At 44.8% G+C, this 21,539-nt stretch overlaps 1 protein-coding gene across 1 annotated transcript; it reads left to right on the top strand.

Moving 5' to 3' along the window:
- Positions 1 to 762: 762 nt before the first annotated feature.
- On the top strand, positions 763 to 19,772 carry LOC115438143 (butyrophilin subfamily 1 member A1-like). Its single transcript, XM_030161556.1, is given in 5 exon segments — positions 763 to 922; positions 2,020 to 2,093; positions 4,685 to 5,023; positions 18,408 to 18,695; positions 19,384 to 19,772. Coding segments are annotated over 4 exon segments (933 nt in total). The 5' UTR covers positions 763 to 922; position 2,020; the 3' UTR covers positions 19,617 to 19,772.
- Positions 19,773 to 21,539: the final 1,767 nt, after the last annotated feature.

Here is a 21,539-nt window from a genome sequence, read left to right as displayed (position 1 = left end):
CTCAGTGTTTAGTGTCTTTGGAGATCTGATCCAGAATGCACATGGACAAACGATAAGCTGAAGCAGAATATTGTTAAAATTGCACTGATTTTTCTAAAGAAATTTCAGTTTTTTCAGGTTATTCACATCTTTTTTGTTTGGACAGTTTATAAAAGTAAATATTTTCATAATTTAATGGGTTTATTTGCACTCAAACACAGACATAAATGGTCAGTTGTCATTATTTCTAGGTTCTTCTGTTCTTATTTGACTGGTTTGGTCCACTGCAGATCAGATCAGACTGAATGTGGAACCTGAAAGAACAGGAGTTTCAGAGCCCTGGTCTAAATCCTTCTGGGTGCTGTCAGATTTGAACCAAAATGAAGAATTAAAGTGATTTGAACTGATTTCATAAGTGATTTCATCTGAGTTATCCAGACGAACCTGAAGTCTGTTTGAACACAAACACCCACATGTAACCCATGTGAAAAAAACAAGACAGAAAGAACACATTTAAATGCTTAGAAACTTTATTAGAATATGCAAAAACAGGTGAAAATCCATAAATAGGGTTAAAACTCATAAAAGCATTGATGAAAAATCAGTTAAATCCATTTTGATGAGAATAATTGAAATTCTGTTAAATAAGTGAACTTTCCCTTTAAGAGCTGAGTTACAGTTCACTGTGAAGGTACAGGAAAAGAAGGAGAAGCAGACGGATGAGTGTGTGACAGAACTGATAAAAACAGGTTTATTTACTGTGAAAACTAATACTGACCTGGTTATAGTTTCACAACAACTTCTGTGTGAACTAACCACAACAGTTCTGGTCAGTTTTGGGTTGTTGTTGTCGTGTACTTTGATGATCCAGTAAGAATTTCACTGTTTGGATTTTGAACTGAACTCAAATCTGACTGAGGAACTGGAACGGATCTGGAAAAAGGTTTGAACTGAACTTGAACTGACTGAATTATTATTTTGTGAACTGTGTTATTTTCATATTTGCAGCATTTCTGGTTTTGTGATATACAGTATGTGATGTTTTATTCCATAACGGTGTTGAAAAGGTTAAGGTTTGTTTCTGACCTGTGGAAAAGCCTAAACTCAAAGGAATAACAAGAACATTTATGCAGCGCTATTTTTGGATCTGCTCCCAAACTGATGGGGTTCATCCTTGGTCCATGTCTGACATTTGAACCAAGTTTAGTGGAAGTCAGTGCAGTAGGTTTAGTGTGATCCTGTTGATCCACAAGTGTGTGAACACACAACCCTCCTCACAGAGGGAACCTCTGCTGTGTTCCAGTTCCAGCTGTAACTGCTGTTTTTCCGTCCTTCTACTGCTGTAAATGCACTGGAATGTTCAGTCAAAGCTGGGACTTCCACCTGTGAACTCCTACTAGATCCATGTTCTCCCAGTTCTGAGCTCTGATGTCATGTACAAGCCCCCCCATGGATGTGGTGTTTATGCAGATTATTCATTAAAACAAGATATTACTCTGAAATTATTTATCTGTAAATGTTCTGTATAATCAGCTGCTCTAGTGTTAGCTAGTTTCAGTCCAATGAGTGACAGAATAAATTCAAACCAAATCTGAATCCAAATAAACAGAGAACATCAAAGGTAGAACAGCTGCTCTGTCCTTCTGCACCGTTCTTCTTCCTCTGTTTCCTTTAAATAATCAAAGAACAAACACCTGTGGGATAGAAATGACTATAAATGAACAGAACCTACGCTCCACCATGCTGGTTTGTTTACATCTAACTCCCACAATTCCTTGCACTCAGACAGTTTGGTGTGACTTGCCTGAATGTTACAAAGTCGTGAGTCGTGGTTTGAAGTCGTGACTTAAGGGTTCAAAAAACGGCCTCGAACGCAGCATAAATAAATATGTAATCTTTAAGAGCTTCAATTGTGTTGAACTCTTTCTTTATAAAATACAAGTGACTTTTTATTGTAATATGACTGATGACTTTATTGAATGAATGTTCATTCATAAATGTTCATGTCCTTGTTTCATGCTTTTATTTTTTAAACTACAGGATGCTTCAGCAACAAACTCCACTGAGCGCCTTCGCTGTGTTGACCTGTCTACTCCTAAACAGCTGTTGTGAAGGTGATGTCACATCAGAAAATCTGTGCACTGGTCTGCCTTGGTGGAGGTCTGTGCTCTATGAGTGCTCTTCTACTTTTGTTAGTTTTTCCTTAGGAATGTACCACTCAAACATAACGTGCCCACACTTTAAAACCCTCATCCTTTGGTCCACACCACGGTTTCCTTATCATAGACTATCTGCTACCCCCCCCCCAGTTGAGAAGTACTGGTGCAGCAGACAGACGGACGACGAACTGATGCCAATAGGGCTGAGGGTAAAAATCTGAGAATATCTGAGGTTTTCTCTCATAAAATACATGTTTTTGGAAATCTATGAATTTATAAAGATCAACAATATAAATTTTTTCCTCATAAATTTAACACCATTTACCATGCAGAGTTTATAAGCTAAGAAAATATCCTTTTGTTGTGCATTTTGTATTTTTTCCCTCAGATTTACGACTTTAAAAGAGTTTTTTCTTGCATATTTGGGAGTAGGGATGGGAATCGAGAACCGGTTCTTTTTGAGAACCGGTTCCCAGTAGCTCGATTCCTTGGAATCGTTTGCCTGCCTGCTTATTGATCCCGCCTTCGTTGCGCATGCGCGATGATGTCACATGTACGCTGCATTGTTTTGGTCAGAAAGTAGACAACATGGTGTTAAAGCAGAAACAGTCTAAACAGACCACACCAGGTCCAAACAGACCACACCAGGTCCAAACAGACCACACCAGGTCCAAACAGACCACACCAGGTCCAAACAGACCACACCAGGTCCAGTCTAACACTGTCACAGCTTCCATTTCTTCTAAAGGTGGAATCCCTCCAATATCCTTAAACATTTGTCCACAGCATGTGACTCATTTACAGGAATGTCACATATTTGATTCTCTACTTAGTGGCGCTTGTGAATGTAGCAGCAGAGTGAATGTCACACGGAGGTTACCCCTTTAAGCCGGATCCCCGGGCCACACCAGCACAGACACAAAAAGGCAGTGTTCGTATAAAAATGATTTATTTGTAATAAAATAAGAACAGAATAGAATCTATGAATAAAAACAGTTAAAACACAACTGATCAGTGGTTAAAATATGCTAAAACATAAAACAATCTAAAAAAAAAGGGGCCGCTACGAATAAAACACAGGAAATGTCTGAGTCCCACATCCATTCAATGAAATCAGCGCAAAGCGCTAATCAAGATACTCAAGTCTGCTGACGGCGTCCGTGTAGCGTCACGCGGTGAATCCTTATTCAGGCCTTGCCTCTGTGGGTCCGGTCACAGTGCCACGGCCTCGCTCCGTTGCAGCTTGTCCGGGTCGGGGAAACTGTCGCGGCGTCAGCTTTATGTCCTCCGGTGAACCGTTGTGTGGCCTCGTCCTCCTGCAGCTCCGATACGTTGTTCCTCGCCGGCTCGTCCTCCCCCAGGAACGCTCCGCCACGGCTGGAAGAACAGTAGCAACTTACGAGCTGATCTACACAGATAGCAGCCACATTCACCCACACAAACACAGTTTCATACGTTCCTTCACTTAGCGTATTTGTGGCTCATCAAAGTCCTTTTCCCCCCGACACCGTCCGAACGCTGGAGCGCTGGCCATGAAACGCCGTCCTGCAGAGCCTCGAGCTTCCTCCTCATCGCTGAGTCTGTGTCTTTTATAGCTGCTCAGGAAGTCCGTGAAAGGGGAGAGTGTAACACCTTTCAGGTGCGCACCCCTGCTAATTGTCAAGCCCAGCTGGCTGTGGACCAATAGTTAATGTAGGGGGAGGGGAACAGGGGGAGACAGCAGTGCTGAATAAAAAAAGTCCAATCCACATTGGCTTCTGCTAGTCCATATAAAATCACTGCAAGCTGCACACAGAATAAAATGTACACACCATGCAATATAAAATTTACAATAAAAATGCACAGCAAGCATAAAACACTAAAAGCATGTACGATTGTTTAACACATAACAGCCCCTGTCATCCTGTGACATGAACACCGGGCCGGTTCTGGTTCGGGCAACAAACGTCGTAACTCCTTAAATACAAGTTTCTGAAGGTAAGAAGGGAAAGGAAATGAGGTGCACAACAACGGGAGACAAGCCGAGTCGAACCAGTTCCACGTAGTAGAAATGCAGCAATAGAGGAATTAGTAAAGAGTCTGTAGTTTCACTTTCACTGTACACCCACCCAACCCCCCACCCCACCCCACCCCACCCCCCGAACTGGCCCAGCATCATCTGTTATTATTAGTTCATACTGTATATGTTCTATTTTCTGTGCAGATGGAAATATAACAGACAGTTAATGCAAACACACCTGTTTGTACTCTTTTATTCCCTCAGCCAATGAGAATCGATAAGAGAATCGGATCAATAAGCAATTTCGGTAATGGAATCAGAATCGTTAAATTCTTAATGATTCCCATCCCTGTTTAGCAGTCACATATCTGAGTTGATCTCTTAGTTTCTTTGCATATGTGTGTTATTAATTTCCATGTTTATTTTTACAGAATAAAAGTTTGTCTTGTTGTAAAATGTGTTTTCTGACACTCCCAAAGCTGCTATTCCTTAACCCTAGATCCTCATGATCCTCCAGAACCTCTTGGTCTGCTGTTTTGCTCCTCAGGTCAGGGTCAGGTGTCCAGTCCTTCTGAACCCTTGGTATCACTGGTTGGACACAGTGGAACTCTGCCGTGTCACCTTCATCCTGCTGCTGATGCTTCACAGCTGACTTTGGTGTGGACCAGATCAGACCTGGACCCTCGCTTCGTCCTGGTGTGGCCTGACGGTATAGAACAGGGAGGATGAAAACATCCATCCTACACCAACAGAACATCAGTGTCCCCTGAGAAACTGAAGCTGGGAGATGCTTCACTGAGGCTGTCCTCAGTAAGGCTGTCTGATGAGGGGACGTACAGATGTTTTATCCCACAGCTGACAGACTCTACAGTTCAGCTGGTTGTAGGTGAGTTTGTCTGAAGTGCACAACACAGGAACAAACGTTATACACATGTGCAGTAAAGAACTGGGTTATTTCCTGGAGGATTCACTGATTATTTATTTGTATAAAACAGGAAAAAGTGTGAAAAAGCTCCTTGTAAATAAACTAGGGCATTAACTGAAAAGTCAGTTTGTCGACACGTCGACGTCTGTGGCACAAGTCGACGTTCCTTTGGAGGAGTCGACTAGTCGTGTGTTATTCTCTCTCTCCCTTCCATCACCTGATAGGGCACTAGCCTTCATTCAGCACATGTGGATACTCTCATCTTTCTACATGAAAACATGGAGCACAGTGAGCGGTAGTGATGCATGGATCAGCAGACCCGGGTCGAGGTTGGTGTAGGTCCAAAAAATGTCACTTTATTTGCGGAGCAGGTCAAAAAATTCCACAAAGTGACTTAAAAAAAAAAAAAAAAAACACCCGTGCATCACTAGCACAAAGCCAAGACTGAAGGAAGAAGACGACAGAGTAGGAACTGAACTGACTGAGATCTGTTTAAACTGTGGTCTGATGTTCTGAACCATGTACGCACCACCAACACTGAAGAACACTGTGGACAGACTGAAGAACACTGTGGACAAACTGAAGAACACTGTGGACAGACTGAAGAACACTGGACAGACTGAAGAACACTGTGGACAGACTGAAGAACACTGGACAGACTGAAGAACACTGTGGACAGACTGAAGAACACTGGACAGACTGAAGAACACTGTGGACAAACTGAAGAACACTGTGGACAGACTGAAGAACACTGTGGACAAACTGAAGAACACTGTGGACAGACTGAAGAACACTGTGGACAGACTGAAGAACACTGTGGACAGACTGAAGAACACTGTGGACAGACTGTAGAACACTGTGGACAAACTGAAGAACACTGTGGACAGACTGAAGAACACTGTGGACAAACTGAAGAACACTGTGGACAGACTGTAGAACACTGGACAGACTGAAGAACACTGTGGACAGACTGAAGAACACTGGACAGACTGAAGAACACTGTGGACAGACTGAAGAACACTGTGGACAGACTGAAGAACACTGGAAAGACTGAAGAACACTGTGGAAAGACTGAAGAACACTGTGGACAAACTGAAGAACACTGTGGACAGACTGAAGAACACTGTGGACAAACTGAAGAACACTGTGGACAGACTGAAGAACACTGTGGACAGACTGAAGAACACTGTGGACAAACTGAAGAACACTGTGGACAGACTGAAGAACACTGTGGACAGACTGAAGAACACTGTGGACAGACTGAAGAACACTGTGGAATGACTGAAGAACACTGGACAGACTGAAGAACACTGTGGACAGACTGAAGAACACTGGACAGACTGAAGAACACTGTGGACAGACTGAAGAACACTGTGGACAAACTGAAGAACACTGTGGACAGACTGAAGAACACTGTGGACAAACTGAAGAACACTGTGGACAGACTGAAGAACACTGTGGACAGACTGTAGAACACTGTGGACAAACTGAAGAACACTGTGGACAGACTGAAGAACACTGTGGACAAACTGAAGAACACTGTGGACAGACTGTAGAACACTGGACAGACTGAAGAACACTGTGGACAGACTGAAGAACACTGGACAGACTGAAGAACACTGTGGACAGACTGAAGAACACTGTGGACAGACTGAAGAACACTGGAAAGACTGAAGAACACTGTGGAAAGACTGAAGAACACTGTGGACAAACTGAAGAACACTGTGGACAGACTGAAGAACACTGTGGACAAACTGAAGAACACTGTGGACAGACTGAAGAACACTGTGGACAGACTGAAGAACACTGTGGACAAACTGAAGAACACTGTGGACAGACTGAAGAACACTGTGGACAGACTGAAGAACACTGTGGACAGACTGAAGAACACTGTGGACAGACTGAAGAACACTGTGGAATGACTGAAGAACACTGGACAGACTGAAGAACACTGTGGACAGACTGAAGAACACTGGACAGACTGAAGAACACTGTGGACAGACTGAAGAACACTGTGGACAAACTGAAGAACACTGTGGACAGACTGAAGAACACTGTGGACAAACTGAAGAACACTGTGGACAGACTGAAGAACACTGTGGACAGACTGAAGAACACTGTGGACAGACTGTAGAACACTGTGGACAAACTGAAGAACACTGTGGACAGACTGAAGAACACTGTGGACAAACTGAAGAACACTGTGGACAGACTGTAGAACACTGGACAGACTGAAGAACACTGTGGACAGACTGAAGAACACTGGACAGACTGAAGAACACTGTGGACAGACTGAAGAACACTGTGGACAGACTGAAGAACACTGGAAAGACTGAAGAACACTGTGGAAAGACTGAAGAACACTGTGGACAAACTGAAGAACACTGTGGACAGACTGAAGAACACTGTGGACAAACTGAAGAACACTGTGGACAGACTGAAGAACACTGTGGACAGACTGAAGAACACTGTGGACAAACTGAAGAACACTGTGGACAGACTGAAGAACACTGTGGACAGACTGAAGAACACTGTGGACAGACTGAAGAACACTGTGGAATGACTGAAGAACACTGGACAGACTGAAGAACACTGTGGACAGACTGAAGAACACTGGACAGACTGAAGAACACTGTGGACAAACTGAAGAACACTGTGGACAAACTGAAGAACACTGTGGCTAGACTGAAGAACACTGTGGACAGACTGAAGAACACTGGACAGACTGAAGAACACTGTGGACAGACTGAAGAACACTGTGGATAGACTGAAGAACACTGGACAGACTGAAGAACACTGGACAGACTGAAGAACACTGTGGACAGACTGAAGAACACTGGACAGACTGAAGAACACTGTGGACAGACTGAAGAACACTGGACAGACTGAAGAACACTGTGGACAGACTGAAGAACACTGGACAGACTGAAGAACACTGTGGACAGACTGAAGAACACTGTGGACAGACTGAAGAACACTGTGGACAGACTGAAGAACACTGGACAGACTGAAGAACACTGTGGACAGACTGTAGAACACTGGACAGACTGAAGAACACTGTGGACAGACTGAAGAACACTGTGGACAGACTGTAGAACACTGGACAGACTGAAGAACACTGTGGACAGACTGAAGAACACTGGACAGACTGAAGAACACTGTGGACAGACTGAAGAACACTGGACAGACTGAAGAACACTGTGGACAGACTGTAGAACACTGGACAGACTGAAGAACACTGTGGACAGACTGAAGAACACTGGACAGACTGAAGAACACTGTGGACAAACTGAAGAACACTGTGGACAGACTGAAGAACACTGTGGACAAACTGAAGAACACTGTGGACAGACTGAAGAACACTGGACAGACTGAAGAACACTGTGGACAGACTGAAGAACACTGGACAGACTGAAGAACACTGTGGACAGACTGAAGAACACTGGACAGACTGAAGAACACTGTGGAAAGACTGAAGAACACTGTGGACAGACTGAATAACACTGTGGACAAACTGAAGAACACTGTGGACAGACTGAAGAACACTGTGGACAGACTGAAGAACACTGTGGACAGACTGAAGAACACTGTGGACAGACTGTAGATCACTGTGGACAAACTGAAGAACACTGTGGACAGACTGAAGAACACTGTGGACAGACTGAAGAACACTGGACAGACTGAAGAACACTGTGGACAGACTGAAGAACACTGTAGACAGACTGAAGAACACTGGACAGACTGAAGAACACTGTGGACAGACTGAAGAACACTGTGGACAGACTGAAGAACACTGTGGACTGACTGAAGAACACTGTGGACAGACTGAAGAACACTGGACAGACTGAAGAACACTGTGGCTAGACTGAAGAACACTGTGGACAGACTGAAGAACACTGGACAGACTGAAGAACACTGTGGACAGACTGAAGAACACTGTGGACAGACTGAAGAACACTGTGGACAGACTGAAGAACACTGTGGACAGACTGAAGAACACTGGACAGACTGAAGAACACTGTGGACAGACTGAAGAACACTGTGGATAGACTGAAGAACACTGGACAGACTGAAGAACACTGGACAGACTGAAGAACACTGTGGACAGACTGAAGAACACTGGACAGACTGAAGAACACTGGACAGACTGAAGAACACTGTGGACAGACTGAAGAACACTGTGGACAGACTGAAGAACACTGTGGACTGACTGAAGAACACTGTGGACAGACTGAAGAACACTGGACAGACTGAAGAACACTGTGGACAGACTGAAGAACACTGTGGACAAACTGAAGAACACTGTGGCTAGACTGAAGAACACTGTGGACAGACTGAAGAACACTGGACAGACTGAAGAACACTGTGGACAGACTGAAGAACACTGTGGACAGACTGAAGAACACTGGACAGACTGAAGAACACTGTGGACAGACTGAAGAACACTGTGGATAGACTGAAGAACACTGGACAGACTGAAGAACACTGGACAGACTGAAGAACACTGTGGACAGACTGAGGAACACTGGACAGACTGAAGAACACTGGACAGACTGAAGAACACTGTGGACAGACTGAAGAACACTGTGGACAGACTGAAGAACACTGGACAGACTGAAGAACACTGTGGACAGACTGAAGAACACTGTGGACAAACTGAAGAACACTGTGGACAAACTGAAGAACACTGTGGACAGACTGAAGAACACTGTGGACAGACTGTAGAACACTGTGGACAGACTGTAGAACACTGTGGACAGACTGAAGAACACTGGACAGACTGAAGAACACTGTGGACAGACTGAAGAACACTGTGGACAAACTGAAGAACACTGTGGACAGACTGAAGAACACTGGACAGACTGAAGAACACTGTGGACAGACTGAAGAACACTGGACAGACTGAAGAACACTGTGGACAGACTGAAGAACACTGGACAGACTGAAGAACACTGTGGACAGACTGTAGAACACTGGACAGACTGAAGAACACTGTGGACAGACTGAAGAACACTGGACAGACTGAAGAACACTGTGGACAAACTGAAGAACACTGTGGACAGACTGAAGAACACTGTGGACAAACTGAAGAACACTGTGGACAGACTGAAGAACACTGGAAAGACTGAAGAACACTGTGGACAGACTGAAGAACACTGGACAGACTGAAGAACACTGTGGACAGACTGAAGAACACTGGACAGACTGAAGAACACTGTGGACAAACTGAAGAACACTGTGGACAGACTGAAGAACACTGTGGACAGACTGAAGAACACTGGACAGACTGAAGAACACTGTGGACAGACTGAAGAACACTGTGGACAAACTGAAGAACACTGTAGACAGACTGAAGAACACTGTGGACAGACTGAAGAACACTGGACAGACTGAAGAACACTGTGGACAGACTGAAGAACACTGGACAGACTGAAGAACACTGTGGACAGACTGAAGAACACTGTGGATAGACTGAAGAACACTGGACAGACTGAAGAACACTGTGGACAGACTAAAGAACACTGGACAGACTGAAGAACACTGTGGACAGACTGAAGAACACTGGACAGACTGAAGAACACTGTGGACAGACTGAAGAACACTGTGGACAGACTGAAGAACACTGTGGACAAACTGAAGAACACTGTGGACAGGCTGTAGAACACTGGACAGACTGAAGAACACTATGGACAGACTGAAGAACACTGGACAGACTGAAGAACACTGTGGACAGACTGAAGAACACTGTGGACAAACTGAAGAACACTGTGGACAGACTGTAGAACACTGGACAGACTGAAGAACACTATGGACAGACTGAAGAACACTGGACAGACTGAAGAACACTGTGGACAGACTGAAGAACACTGTGGACAGACTGAAGAACACTGGACAGACTGAAGAACACTGTGGACAGACTGAAGAACACTGGACAGACTGAAGAACACTGTGGACAGACTGAAGAACACTGGACAGACTGAAGAACACTGTGGACAGACTGAAGAACACTGGACAGACTGAAGAACACTGGACAGACTGAAGAACACTGTGGACAGACTGAAGAACACTGGACAGACTGAAGAACACTGGAAAGACTGAAGAACACTGTGGACAGACTGAAGAACACTGGACAGACTGAAGAACACTGGACAGACTGAAGAACACTGTGGACAGACTGAAGAACACTGGACAGACTGAAGAACACTGGACAGACTGAAGAACACTGTGGACAGACTGAAGAACACTGGACAGACTGAAGAACACTGGACAGACTGAAGAACACTGTGGACAGACTGAAGAACACTGGACAGACTGAAGAACACTGTGGACAGACTGAAGAACACTGGACAGACTGAAGAACACTGTGGACAGACTGAAGAACACTGGACAGACTGAAGAACACTGTGGACAGACTGAAGAACACTGTGGAAAGACTGAAGAACACTATGGACAGACTGAAGAACACTGGACAGACTGAAGAACACTGTGGAAAGACTGAAGAACACTATGGACAGACTGAAGAACACTGGACAGACTGAAGAACACTGGACAGACTGAAGAACACTGTGGACAGACTGAAGAACACTGTGGACAGACTGAAGAACACTGGACAGACTGAAGAACACTGTGGACAAACTGAAGAACACTGTGGACAGACTGTAGAACACTGTGGACAGACTGAAGAACACTGGACAGACTGAAGAACACTGGACAGACTGAAGAACACTGGACAGACTGAAGAACACTGTGGACAGACTGAAGAACACTGTGGACAGACTGAAGAACACTGGACAGACTGAAGAACACTGGACAGACTGAAGAACACTGTGGACAAACTGAAGAACACTGTGGACAGACTGAAGAACACTGGACAGACTGAAGAACACTGTGGACAAACTGAAGAACACTGTGGACAGACTGAAGAACACTGGACAGACTGAAGAACACTGTGGACAGACTGAAGAACACTGTGGACAGACTGAAGAACACTGTGGACAGACTGAAGAACACTGTGGACAGACTGAAGAACACTGGACAGACTGAAGAACACTGTGGACAAACTGAAGAACACTGTGGACAGACTGAAGAACACTGTGGACAGACTGAAGAACACTGGACAGACTGAAGAACACTGTGGACAGACTGAAGAACACTGTGGACAGACTGAAGAACACTGTGGACAGACTGAAGAACACTGTGGACAGACTGAAGAACACTGGACAGACTGAAGAACACTGTGGACAGACTGAAGAACACTGTGGACAGACTGTAGAACACTGTGGACAGACTGTAGAACACTGTGGACAGACTGAAGAACACTGTGGACAGACTGAAGAACACTGTGGACAAACTGAAGAACACTGTGGACAGACTGAAGAACACTGGACATACTGAAGAACACTGTGGACAGACTGAAGAACACTGGACAGACTGAAGAACACTGTGGACAGACTGAAGAACACTGGACAGACTGAAGAACACTGTGGACAGACTGTAGAACACTGGACAGACTGAAGAACACTGTGGACAGACTGAAGAACACTGGACAGACTGAAGAACACTGTGGACAAACTGAAGAACACTGTGGACAGACTGAAGAACACTGTGGACAAACTGAAGAACACTGTGGACAGACTGAAGAACACTGGACAGACTGAAGAACACTGTGGACAGACTGAAGAACACTGGACAGACTGAAGAACACTGTGGACAGACTGAAGAACACTGGACAGACTGAAGAACACTGTGGACAGACTGAAGAACACTGTGGACAAACTGAAGAACACTGTGGACAGACTGAAGAACACTGTGGACAAACTGAAGAACACTGTGGACAGACTGAAGAACACTGTGGACAGACTGAAGAACACTGTGGACAGACTGAAGAACACTGTGGACAAACTGAAGAACACTGTGGACAGACTGAAGAACACTGTGGACAGACTGTAGAACACTGTGGACAAACTGAAGAACACTGTGGACAGACTGAAGAACACTGTGGACAAACTGAAGAACACTGTGGACAGACTGAAGAACACTGTGGACAGACTGAAGAACACTGGACAGACTGAAGAACACTGTGGACAGACTGAAGAACACTGTGGACAGACTGAAGAACACTGGACAGACTGAAGAACACTGGACAGACTGAAGAACACTGTGGACAGACTGAAGAACACTGTGGACAGACTGAAGAACACTGGACAGACTGAAGAACACTGTGGACAGACTGAAGAACACTGTGGACAGACTGAAGAACACTGGACAGACTGAAGAACACTGTGGACAGACTGAAGAACACTGTGGACAGACTGAAGAACACTGTGGACAGACTGAAGAACACTGGACAGACTGAAGAACACTGTGGACAGACTGAAGAACACTGGACAGACTGAAGAACACTGTGGACAGACTGAAGAACACTGTGGACAGACTGAAGAACACTGTGGACAGACTGAAGAACACTGGACAGACTGAAGAACACTGTGGACAGACTGAAGAACACTGTGGACAGACTGAAGAACACTGTGGACAGACTGAAGAACACTGGACAGACTGAAGAACACTGTGGACAGACTGAAGAACACTGGACAGACTGAAGAACACTGTGGACAGACTGAAGAACACTGGACAGACTGAAGAACACTGTGGACAGACTGAAGAACACTGGACAGACTGAAGAACACTGTGGACAGACTGAAGAACACTGTGGACAGACTGAAGAACACTGTGGACAGACTGAAGAACACTGGACAGACTGAAGAACACTGTGGACAGACTGAAGAACACTGTGGACAGACTGAAGAACACTGGACAGACTGAAGAACACTGTGGACAGACTGAAGAACACTGTGGACAAACTGAAGAACACTGTGGACAAACTGAAGAACACTGTGGACAAACTGAAGAACACTGTGGACAGACTGTAGAACACTGTGGACAGACTGTAGAACACTGTGGACAGACTGAAGAACACTGGACAGACTGAAGAACACTGTGGACAGACTGAAGAACACTGTGGACAAACTGAAGAACACTGTGGACAGACTGAAGAACACTGGACATACTGAAGAACACTGTGGACAGACTGAAGAACACTGGACAGACTGAAGAACACTGTGGACAGACTGAAGAACACTGGACAGACTGAAGAACACTGTGGACAGACTGTAGAACACTGGACAGACTGAAGAACACTGTGGACAGACTGAAGAACACTGGACAGACTGAAGAACACTGTGGACAAACTGAAGAACACTGTGGACAGACTGAAGAACACTGTGGACAAACTGAAGAACACTGTGGACAGACTGAAGAACACTGGACAGACTGAAGAAAACTGTGGACAGACTGAAGAACACTGGACAGACTGAAGAACACTGTGGACAGACTGAAGAACACTGGACAGACTGAAGAACACTGTGGACAGACTGAAGAACACTGGACAGACTGAAGAACACTGTGGACAGACTGAAGAACACTGTGGACAGACTGAAGAACACTGTGGACAGACTGAAGAACACTGGACAGACTGAAGAACACTGTGGACAAACTGAAGAACACTGTGGACAGACTGAAGAACACTGTGGACAGACTGAAGAACACTGGACAGACTGAAGAACACTGTGGACAGACTGAAGAACACTGTGGACAAACTGAAGAACACTGTGGACAGACTGAAGAACACTGTGGACAGACTGAAGAACACTGGACAGACTGAAGAACACTGTGGACAGACTGAAGAACACTGGACAGACTGAAGAACACTGTGGACAGACTGAAGAACACTGTGGATAGACTGAAGAACACTGGACAGACTGAAGAACACTGTGGACAGACTAAAGAACACTGGACAGACTGAAGAACACTGTGGACAGACTGAAGAACACTGGACAGACTGAAGAACACTGTGGACAGACTGAAGAACACTGTGGACAGACTGAAGAACACTGGACAGACTGAAGAACACTGTGGACAGACTGAAGAACACTGTGGACAGACTGAAGAACACTGTGGACAAACTGAAGAACACTGTGGACAGACTGTAGAACACTGGACAGACTGAAGAACACTATGGACAGACTGAAGAACACTGGACAGACTGAAGAACACTGTGGACAGACTGAAGAACACTGGACAGACTGAAGAACACTGTGGACAGACTGAAGAACACTGGACAGACTGAAGAACACTGTGGACAGACTGAAGAACACTGGACAGACTGAAGAACACTGTGGACAGACTGAAGAACACTGGACAGACTGAAGAACACTGGACAGACTGAAGAACACTGTGGACAGACTGAAGAACACTGGACAGACTGAAGAACACTGGACAGACTGAAGAACACTGTGGACAGACTGAAGAACACTGGACAGACTGAAGAACACTGTGGACAGACTGAAGAACACTGTGGAAAGACTGAAGAACACTATGGACAGACTGAAGAACACTGGACAGACTGAAGAACACTGTGGAAAGACTGAAGAACACTATGGACAGACTGAAGAACACTGGACAGACTGAAGAACACTGTGGACAGACTGTAGAACACTGGACAGACTGAAGAACACTATGGACAGACTGAAGAACACTGGACAGACTGAAGAACACTGTGGACAGACTGAAGAACACTGTGGACAGACTGAAGAACACTGGACAGACTGAAGAACACTGTGGACAGACTGAAGAACACTGGACAGACTGAAGAACACTGTGGACAGACTGAAGAACACTGGACAGACTGAAGAACACTGGACAGACTGAAGAACACTGTGGACAGACTGAAGAACACTGGACAGACTGAAGAACACTGGACAGACTGAAGAACACTGTGGACAGACTGAAGAACACTGGACAGACTGAAGAACACTGGACAGACTGAAGAACACTGTGGACAGACTGAAGAACACTGTGGACAGACTGAAGAACACTGGACAGACTGAAGAACACTGTGGACAGACTGAAGAACACTGTGGACAGACTGAAGAACACTGGACAGACTGAAGAACACTGTGGACAGACTGAAGAACACTTGACAGACTGAAGAACACTGGACAGACTGAAGAACACTGTGGACAGACTGAAGAACACTGGACAGACTGAAGAACACTGTGGACAGACTGAAGAACACTGGACAGACTGAAGAACACTGGACAGACTGAAGAACACTGTGGACAAACTGAAGAACACTGTGGACAGACTGAAGAACACTGTGGACAGACTGAAGAACACTGGACAGACTGAAGAACACTGTGGACAGACTGAAGAACACTGTGGACAGACTGAAGAACACTGGACAGACTGAAGAACACTGTGGACAGACTGAAGAACACTGGACAGACTGAAGAACACTGTGGACAGACTGAAGAACACTGTGGACAGACTGAAGAACACTGGACAGACTGAAGAACACTGTGGACAGACTGAAGAACACTGGACAGACTGAAGAACACTGGACAGACTGAAGAACACTGTGGACAAACTGAAGAACACTGTGGACAGACTGAAGAACACTGTGGACAGACTGAAGAACACTGGACAGACTGAAGAACACTGTGGACAGACTGAAGAACACTGTGGACAGACTGAAGAACACTGGACAGACTGAAGAACACTGTGGACAGACTGAAGAACACTGGACAGACTGAAGAACACTGGACAGACTGAAGAACACTGGACAGACTGAAGAACACTGTGGACAGACTGAAGAACACTGTGGACAGACTGTAGAACACTGGACAGACTGAAGAACACTGTGGACAGACTGAAGAACACTGTGGACAGACTGAAGAACACTGGACAGACTGAAGAACACTGTGGACAGACTGAAGAACACTGTGGACAGACTGAAGAACACTGTGGACAGACTGAAGAACACTGGACAGACTGAAGAACACTGGACAGACTGAAGAACACTGTGGACAGACTGAAGAACACTGGACAGACTGAAGAACACTGTGGACAGACTGAAGAACACTGTGGACAGACTGAAGAACACTGTGGACAGACTGAAGAACACTGTGGACAGACTGAAGAACACTGGACAGACTGAAGAACACTGGACAGACTGAAGAACACTGTGGACAGATTGAAGAACACTGTGGACAGACTGAAGAACACTGGACAGACTGAAGAACACTGTGGACAAACTGAAGAACACTGGACAGACTGAAGAACACTGGACAGACTGAAGAACACTGTGGACAGATTGAAGAACACTGTGGACAGACTGAAGAACACTGGACAGACTGAAGAACACTGGACAGACTGAAGAACACTGTGGACAAACTGAAGAACACTGTGGACAGACTGAAGAACACTGTGGACAGACTGTGTGTGGAGTCTGTTCATTCAGTTCATTCATGCGCTCTTTTCTCTAACATGCTGTGTGTCTTTTCTGCTGCTGTCTGAACCTTTAACCACTTTATGTTCAGTTAAATTTAACAGTAAATTCCAGGTGTTAGCCTGTGTTTAGTTTTGGTTCAGTGTCTGTGAAGGACTGTAGATGCTTGTGTCTCAGTTTTTTATTCTGCTCTTTACTGAACATTGTTCATGTTCCGGTGCACGTTTGTACCAGTTGTTCATAGTTGATCAGCTGTGTGTCTGTCAATGTGGTGATGTCATCATACGACGAGTCGACTCGACTTTGACAAATAAGTCGATCTGAAAAAATCTGGAGTCACTAATGCCCTAAAATAAACCCCTCCATCCCAAACTGACGCTCTAAAAGAACTTTCTTCATCATCGTCCAAAACTAAACACTTTCTCTGACACCTGTTGGTTCTGTTTATGCCTTTTACTGATTACATGTCAGATCCCACTCTTTACAAGGACTGGTCTGTATGGACTAGAACGTTCTCCTGAAGGAGCTACTGGTCCATCTGCGTTCCTGCCCTCACCTTTGGTCGTGAGCCATGGGTGGTGACTAGAAGAACCTGATCCTGGACCCCAGTAGTGGAACTGGGTTTCCTCCACAGTCTGGACTGTGTCTTACAGATAGGGTTAGGAGTTGAAGCATCCCAGAGGTTCTCAGAGTAGAACCACTGCTCCTTCACATCCACAGGAGTCTGCCAAAACAACTGCAAGTGTCAAAGAACAGACGAGAAAGATTTGGACCAGATCCACAAACTGGGTGACTGACAGCAAATTAAATGACAGATAAGATGAAATAATAGATGATTTTCTTTTTTCACCTGACAGATGTTATTGTATCGTATGTTCTCACACACAGCCGTCCATCTGAATACCTTCCTAGTTCTTGTGTCTCTATATTCTAATAACAGAAGCATCTGTGGTTCTTTCTTTTCTTTTCTTTTCTCTGTCTCTTCTCTCCTGTCGTCAGGTGCTGCCTCCTCACCTGTTATTACTACAGTAGAAGATCAGCAGAGCGGAGGAGTGGTGCTCCAGTGTCGTTCCTCTGGCTGGTATCCAGAGCCGCAGGTGTTGTGGCTGGATGAGGAGGGAAACCTCCTGTCTGCTGGACATCCACACACACAGACAGTCCGAGGTCCTGATGACCTCTATACTATCAGCAGCACAGTGACTGTGGACAACAAACACCAGAACATCACCTGCAGAATCACACAGAACGGCATCGCACAAACCAGAGACACCCACGTACATGTTCCAGGTGACTCAGGGTTTATGGGGTTCCTTAAAAACATGAGTTTTATTTATTCATTTATGACCCCGCCCCCCGAAGAGGAGGCAAGGGGTATTGTTTTTGGTTGGGTTTGTTTCTTTGTGTGTTTGTTTGTTTGTGTATTTAATTTTAGCAGTGAAACTACTGGTTGAATTCTTACTTAATTGGGTTTACAGATTACCAGTGACCCAGAATACATGTGATTACATTTTGGGAAAAGTAGGTCAAAGTTCAAATTCTTTATGTATTTTTAAAATCTTTTTTTTCCTCATTTACTTAGAATGGCTGAAATTTGTCTATGCTGTTTATGTCTATTAGGTGTGTAACATACACACATATTTGGTCCACATACCGAACTGAACTGTTTCAGTTCACACCTGTTCAGTTCAGTCCACAGCTGAACCCAAACGGCACAGTATAAGAAAAAGAAAAAGGAACGAAAGACATTGGTCAATGCACAACTTTAAATCCATGCAAGTTTCACACAGACATATTGAAGGAGTGCACACACTGACCTGAAATATGAAATAGAAGCTGATATAAGGTTAAAAAAAATTTAAATAAAATTAAAAAAAAAAAAAAAAATATATATATATATATATATATATATATATATATATATATATATATATATATAAAAGCTGGAACCTTCTTGTTGTGTGTTTGTCCATCACAGGTCATTCCAGTTCATCTGCTCCTCTCCTGGTCGCTGTGATCGCTCTCATACTGTCGCTCATTGCAGTGGCTTTTATTGTCCACAGATGGAAACAGAGAAACAGGAAGTATGGAAACAGTCAACAGTCAGCCAAGCTGTCCCAGCTCAGTAAATGTCCCATATCTGACCATGGATGTGGAACTACAGACTTCTGTGGGAGGAGGGACACAAAAATGGAGCAATTCTCAAGTTGAAGCTGGAGAACTGAAGAAATACAACTTCAGATTGAGGAAAATGTTATTTTTTTAATACATCATGTGTCCAAATTGCAGGAAAAACTTCCACAGTTCTTCCCAGAGTAAAGTCCATAAATATTTGGACAGTGAAACAGATGTTGTAACGTCTGTGTACAAAACTACAGTGGATCTGAAAGCTGCAGGAGACTTTCATCACCAATTTTTCATCAAATCTGTCCATCCTCAGTCATATCCTCAGTATCACAGATCTGTAAGTCTTTGGTTTGTTTGTGGTGGATGGCTCTTCAAAACTGTTCACCATTAGGAAGAGATTCAGGTGAGTACTGAGAGAAAGACTTACGGATTCATGATACTGAGGATATGACTGAGGATGGACAGATCTGAGGAAACATCTCCTGCAGCTTTAAATGAAACATTCAACATGTGATTGAAACATGAATTTTCAGCTTTAATTCAAGGGTTTAATACCAACATACTGTATGAAGTGTTTTGAACTGACATTTAGTTCAAACAGTAAATTCCTCCTTCATGGTCTCCTTCAGTGTCTGATGTGAAACAGCTGTACCACCAGCCCTCACTGTGGGAAGACTTAGACACATGGTTCATGCACTGTTAACAATTCACATTCACATGATCAGTACATTTATGTTCAGATGTTCTGTACTGGTCGTCTTCCACTTCTCCACATCTGGGTCTCGGGTCAGCAGCCCCAGCAGAGGAGCCCAGACTGCCCCCTCCCCAGCCCTCACTCATGAACAAGATCCTGAGATCCTTCAACTCGTCCACCTGAGGTCGGACTTGTGTCCCTGACCTGGAGTGGACACTCCACCCTTTTCCATCTGAGGACCATGGCCTCAGACTTGGAGGTGCTGATCTTCATACCAGCTGTGAACCGCCCCAGTGAGAGCTGGAGGTCACTGTTTGATGAAGCTAAGAGGACCACATCATCCTCAAAAAGCACAGACCAGGGGCCTCATGTGTAAAGCATGTGGACGCACAAAAACCTGGCGTACGCCCTTTTCCACGCTCACGTTCAGATGTATAAAGAGTGAAATGACCGTGGAAATGTGTGCTCCTCCACACCAACTCCACAGCTGGAGTACGCACGTTTCTAGTGCTTTAGAACCATTGGAGACACTTAGAGGAGACACTGAAAAACTGTTAAGAATGTGAAAAAGGTCATTCCTCTGACTGATGTGCACATCGGAGATACACAGAAGAACAATGAACACACCGACACGTCATCCTACTGTCAGAGCAGCACATCCACCACCAGAACCAGAACCAGAACCAACCCTGGACCCATCAGTGCCAATCCTGCCCAGGAGGACATTCAGCAACAACCATATAAGGAGACAAGGACACAGAATTCACTGGTTGATAAATGCATTTAATGCAGTGTTCATGTCTGTGAGAACATTTATTAGTCGGTCCAGTCGCTTCTGACTCCGCCCATTGTCCTCACGATGTCCTCTGGTGACCCGGGTCAGGTTGGACCCATGCCGTCGGACGGGCATCAGTAGTGGGCTGTGGTGGACCGGCTAACGCTGGGGAGGCAACAGAAGCCTCTGTGACAGGAGGATGATACTGGGTCTGACCGTTTACTGTCTCATTGTTGGAAAATAATCACTTGAGTGATTTAAAAATGAGTCTTTGATTTATGTTTACGCATTTGGCAGACGCTTTCCTCTTTGATATCCTGTCATGATCACACATGAACCTTTATCTTGCTTGGCTGTGAACAGACTGTTGGATGATCCATAAAATGAACTAATGTGTGAGTTACACTAATACTAAATCTATATTTACCTTGGGGGTGATCCCAGTCAGACCAGTGTCATCTACAGTATCGTCCACTTTCTGCTCAGTCTCAGTTCGTCTCTTTTCTCCTTCCGCCTGTTTCGGCCTCCGCTTCGCGTC

The sequence above is a fragment of the Sphaeramia orbicularis genome, chromosome 18, assembly GCF_902148855.1.
Source record: "Sphaeramia orbicularis chromosome 18, fSphaOr1.1, whole genome shotgun sequence".
Classification (NCBI taxonomy): domain Eukaryota; kingdom Metazoa; phylum Chordata; class Actinopteri; order Kurtiformes; family Apogonidae; genus Sphaeramia; species Sphaeramia orbicularis.
This window is presented reverse-complemented; position numbering and strand designations above follow the sequence as displayed.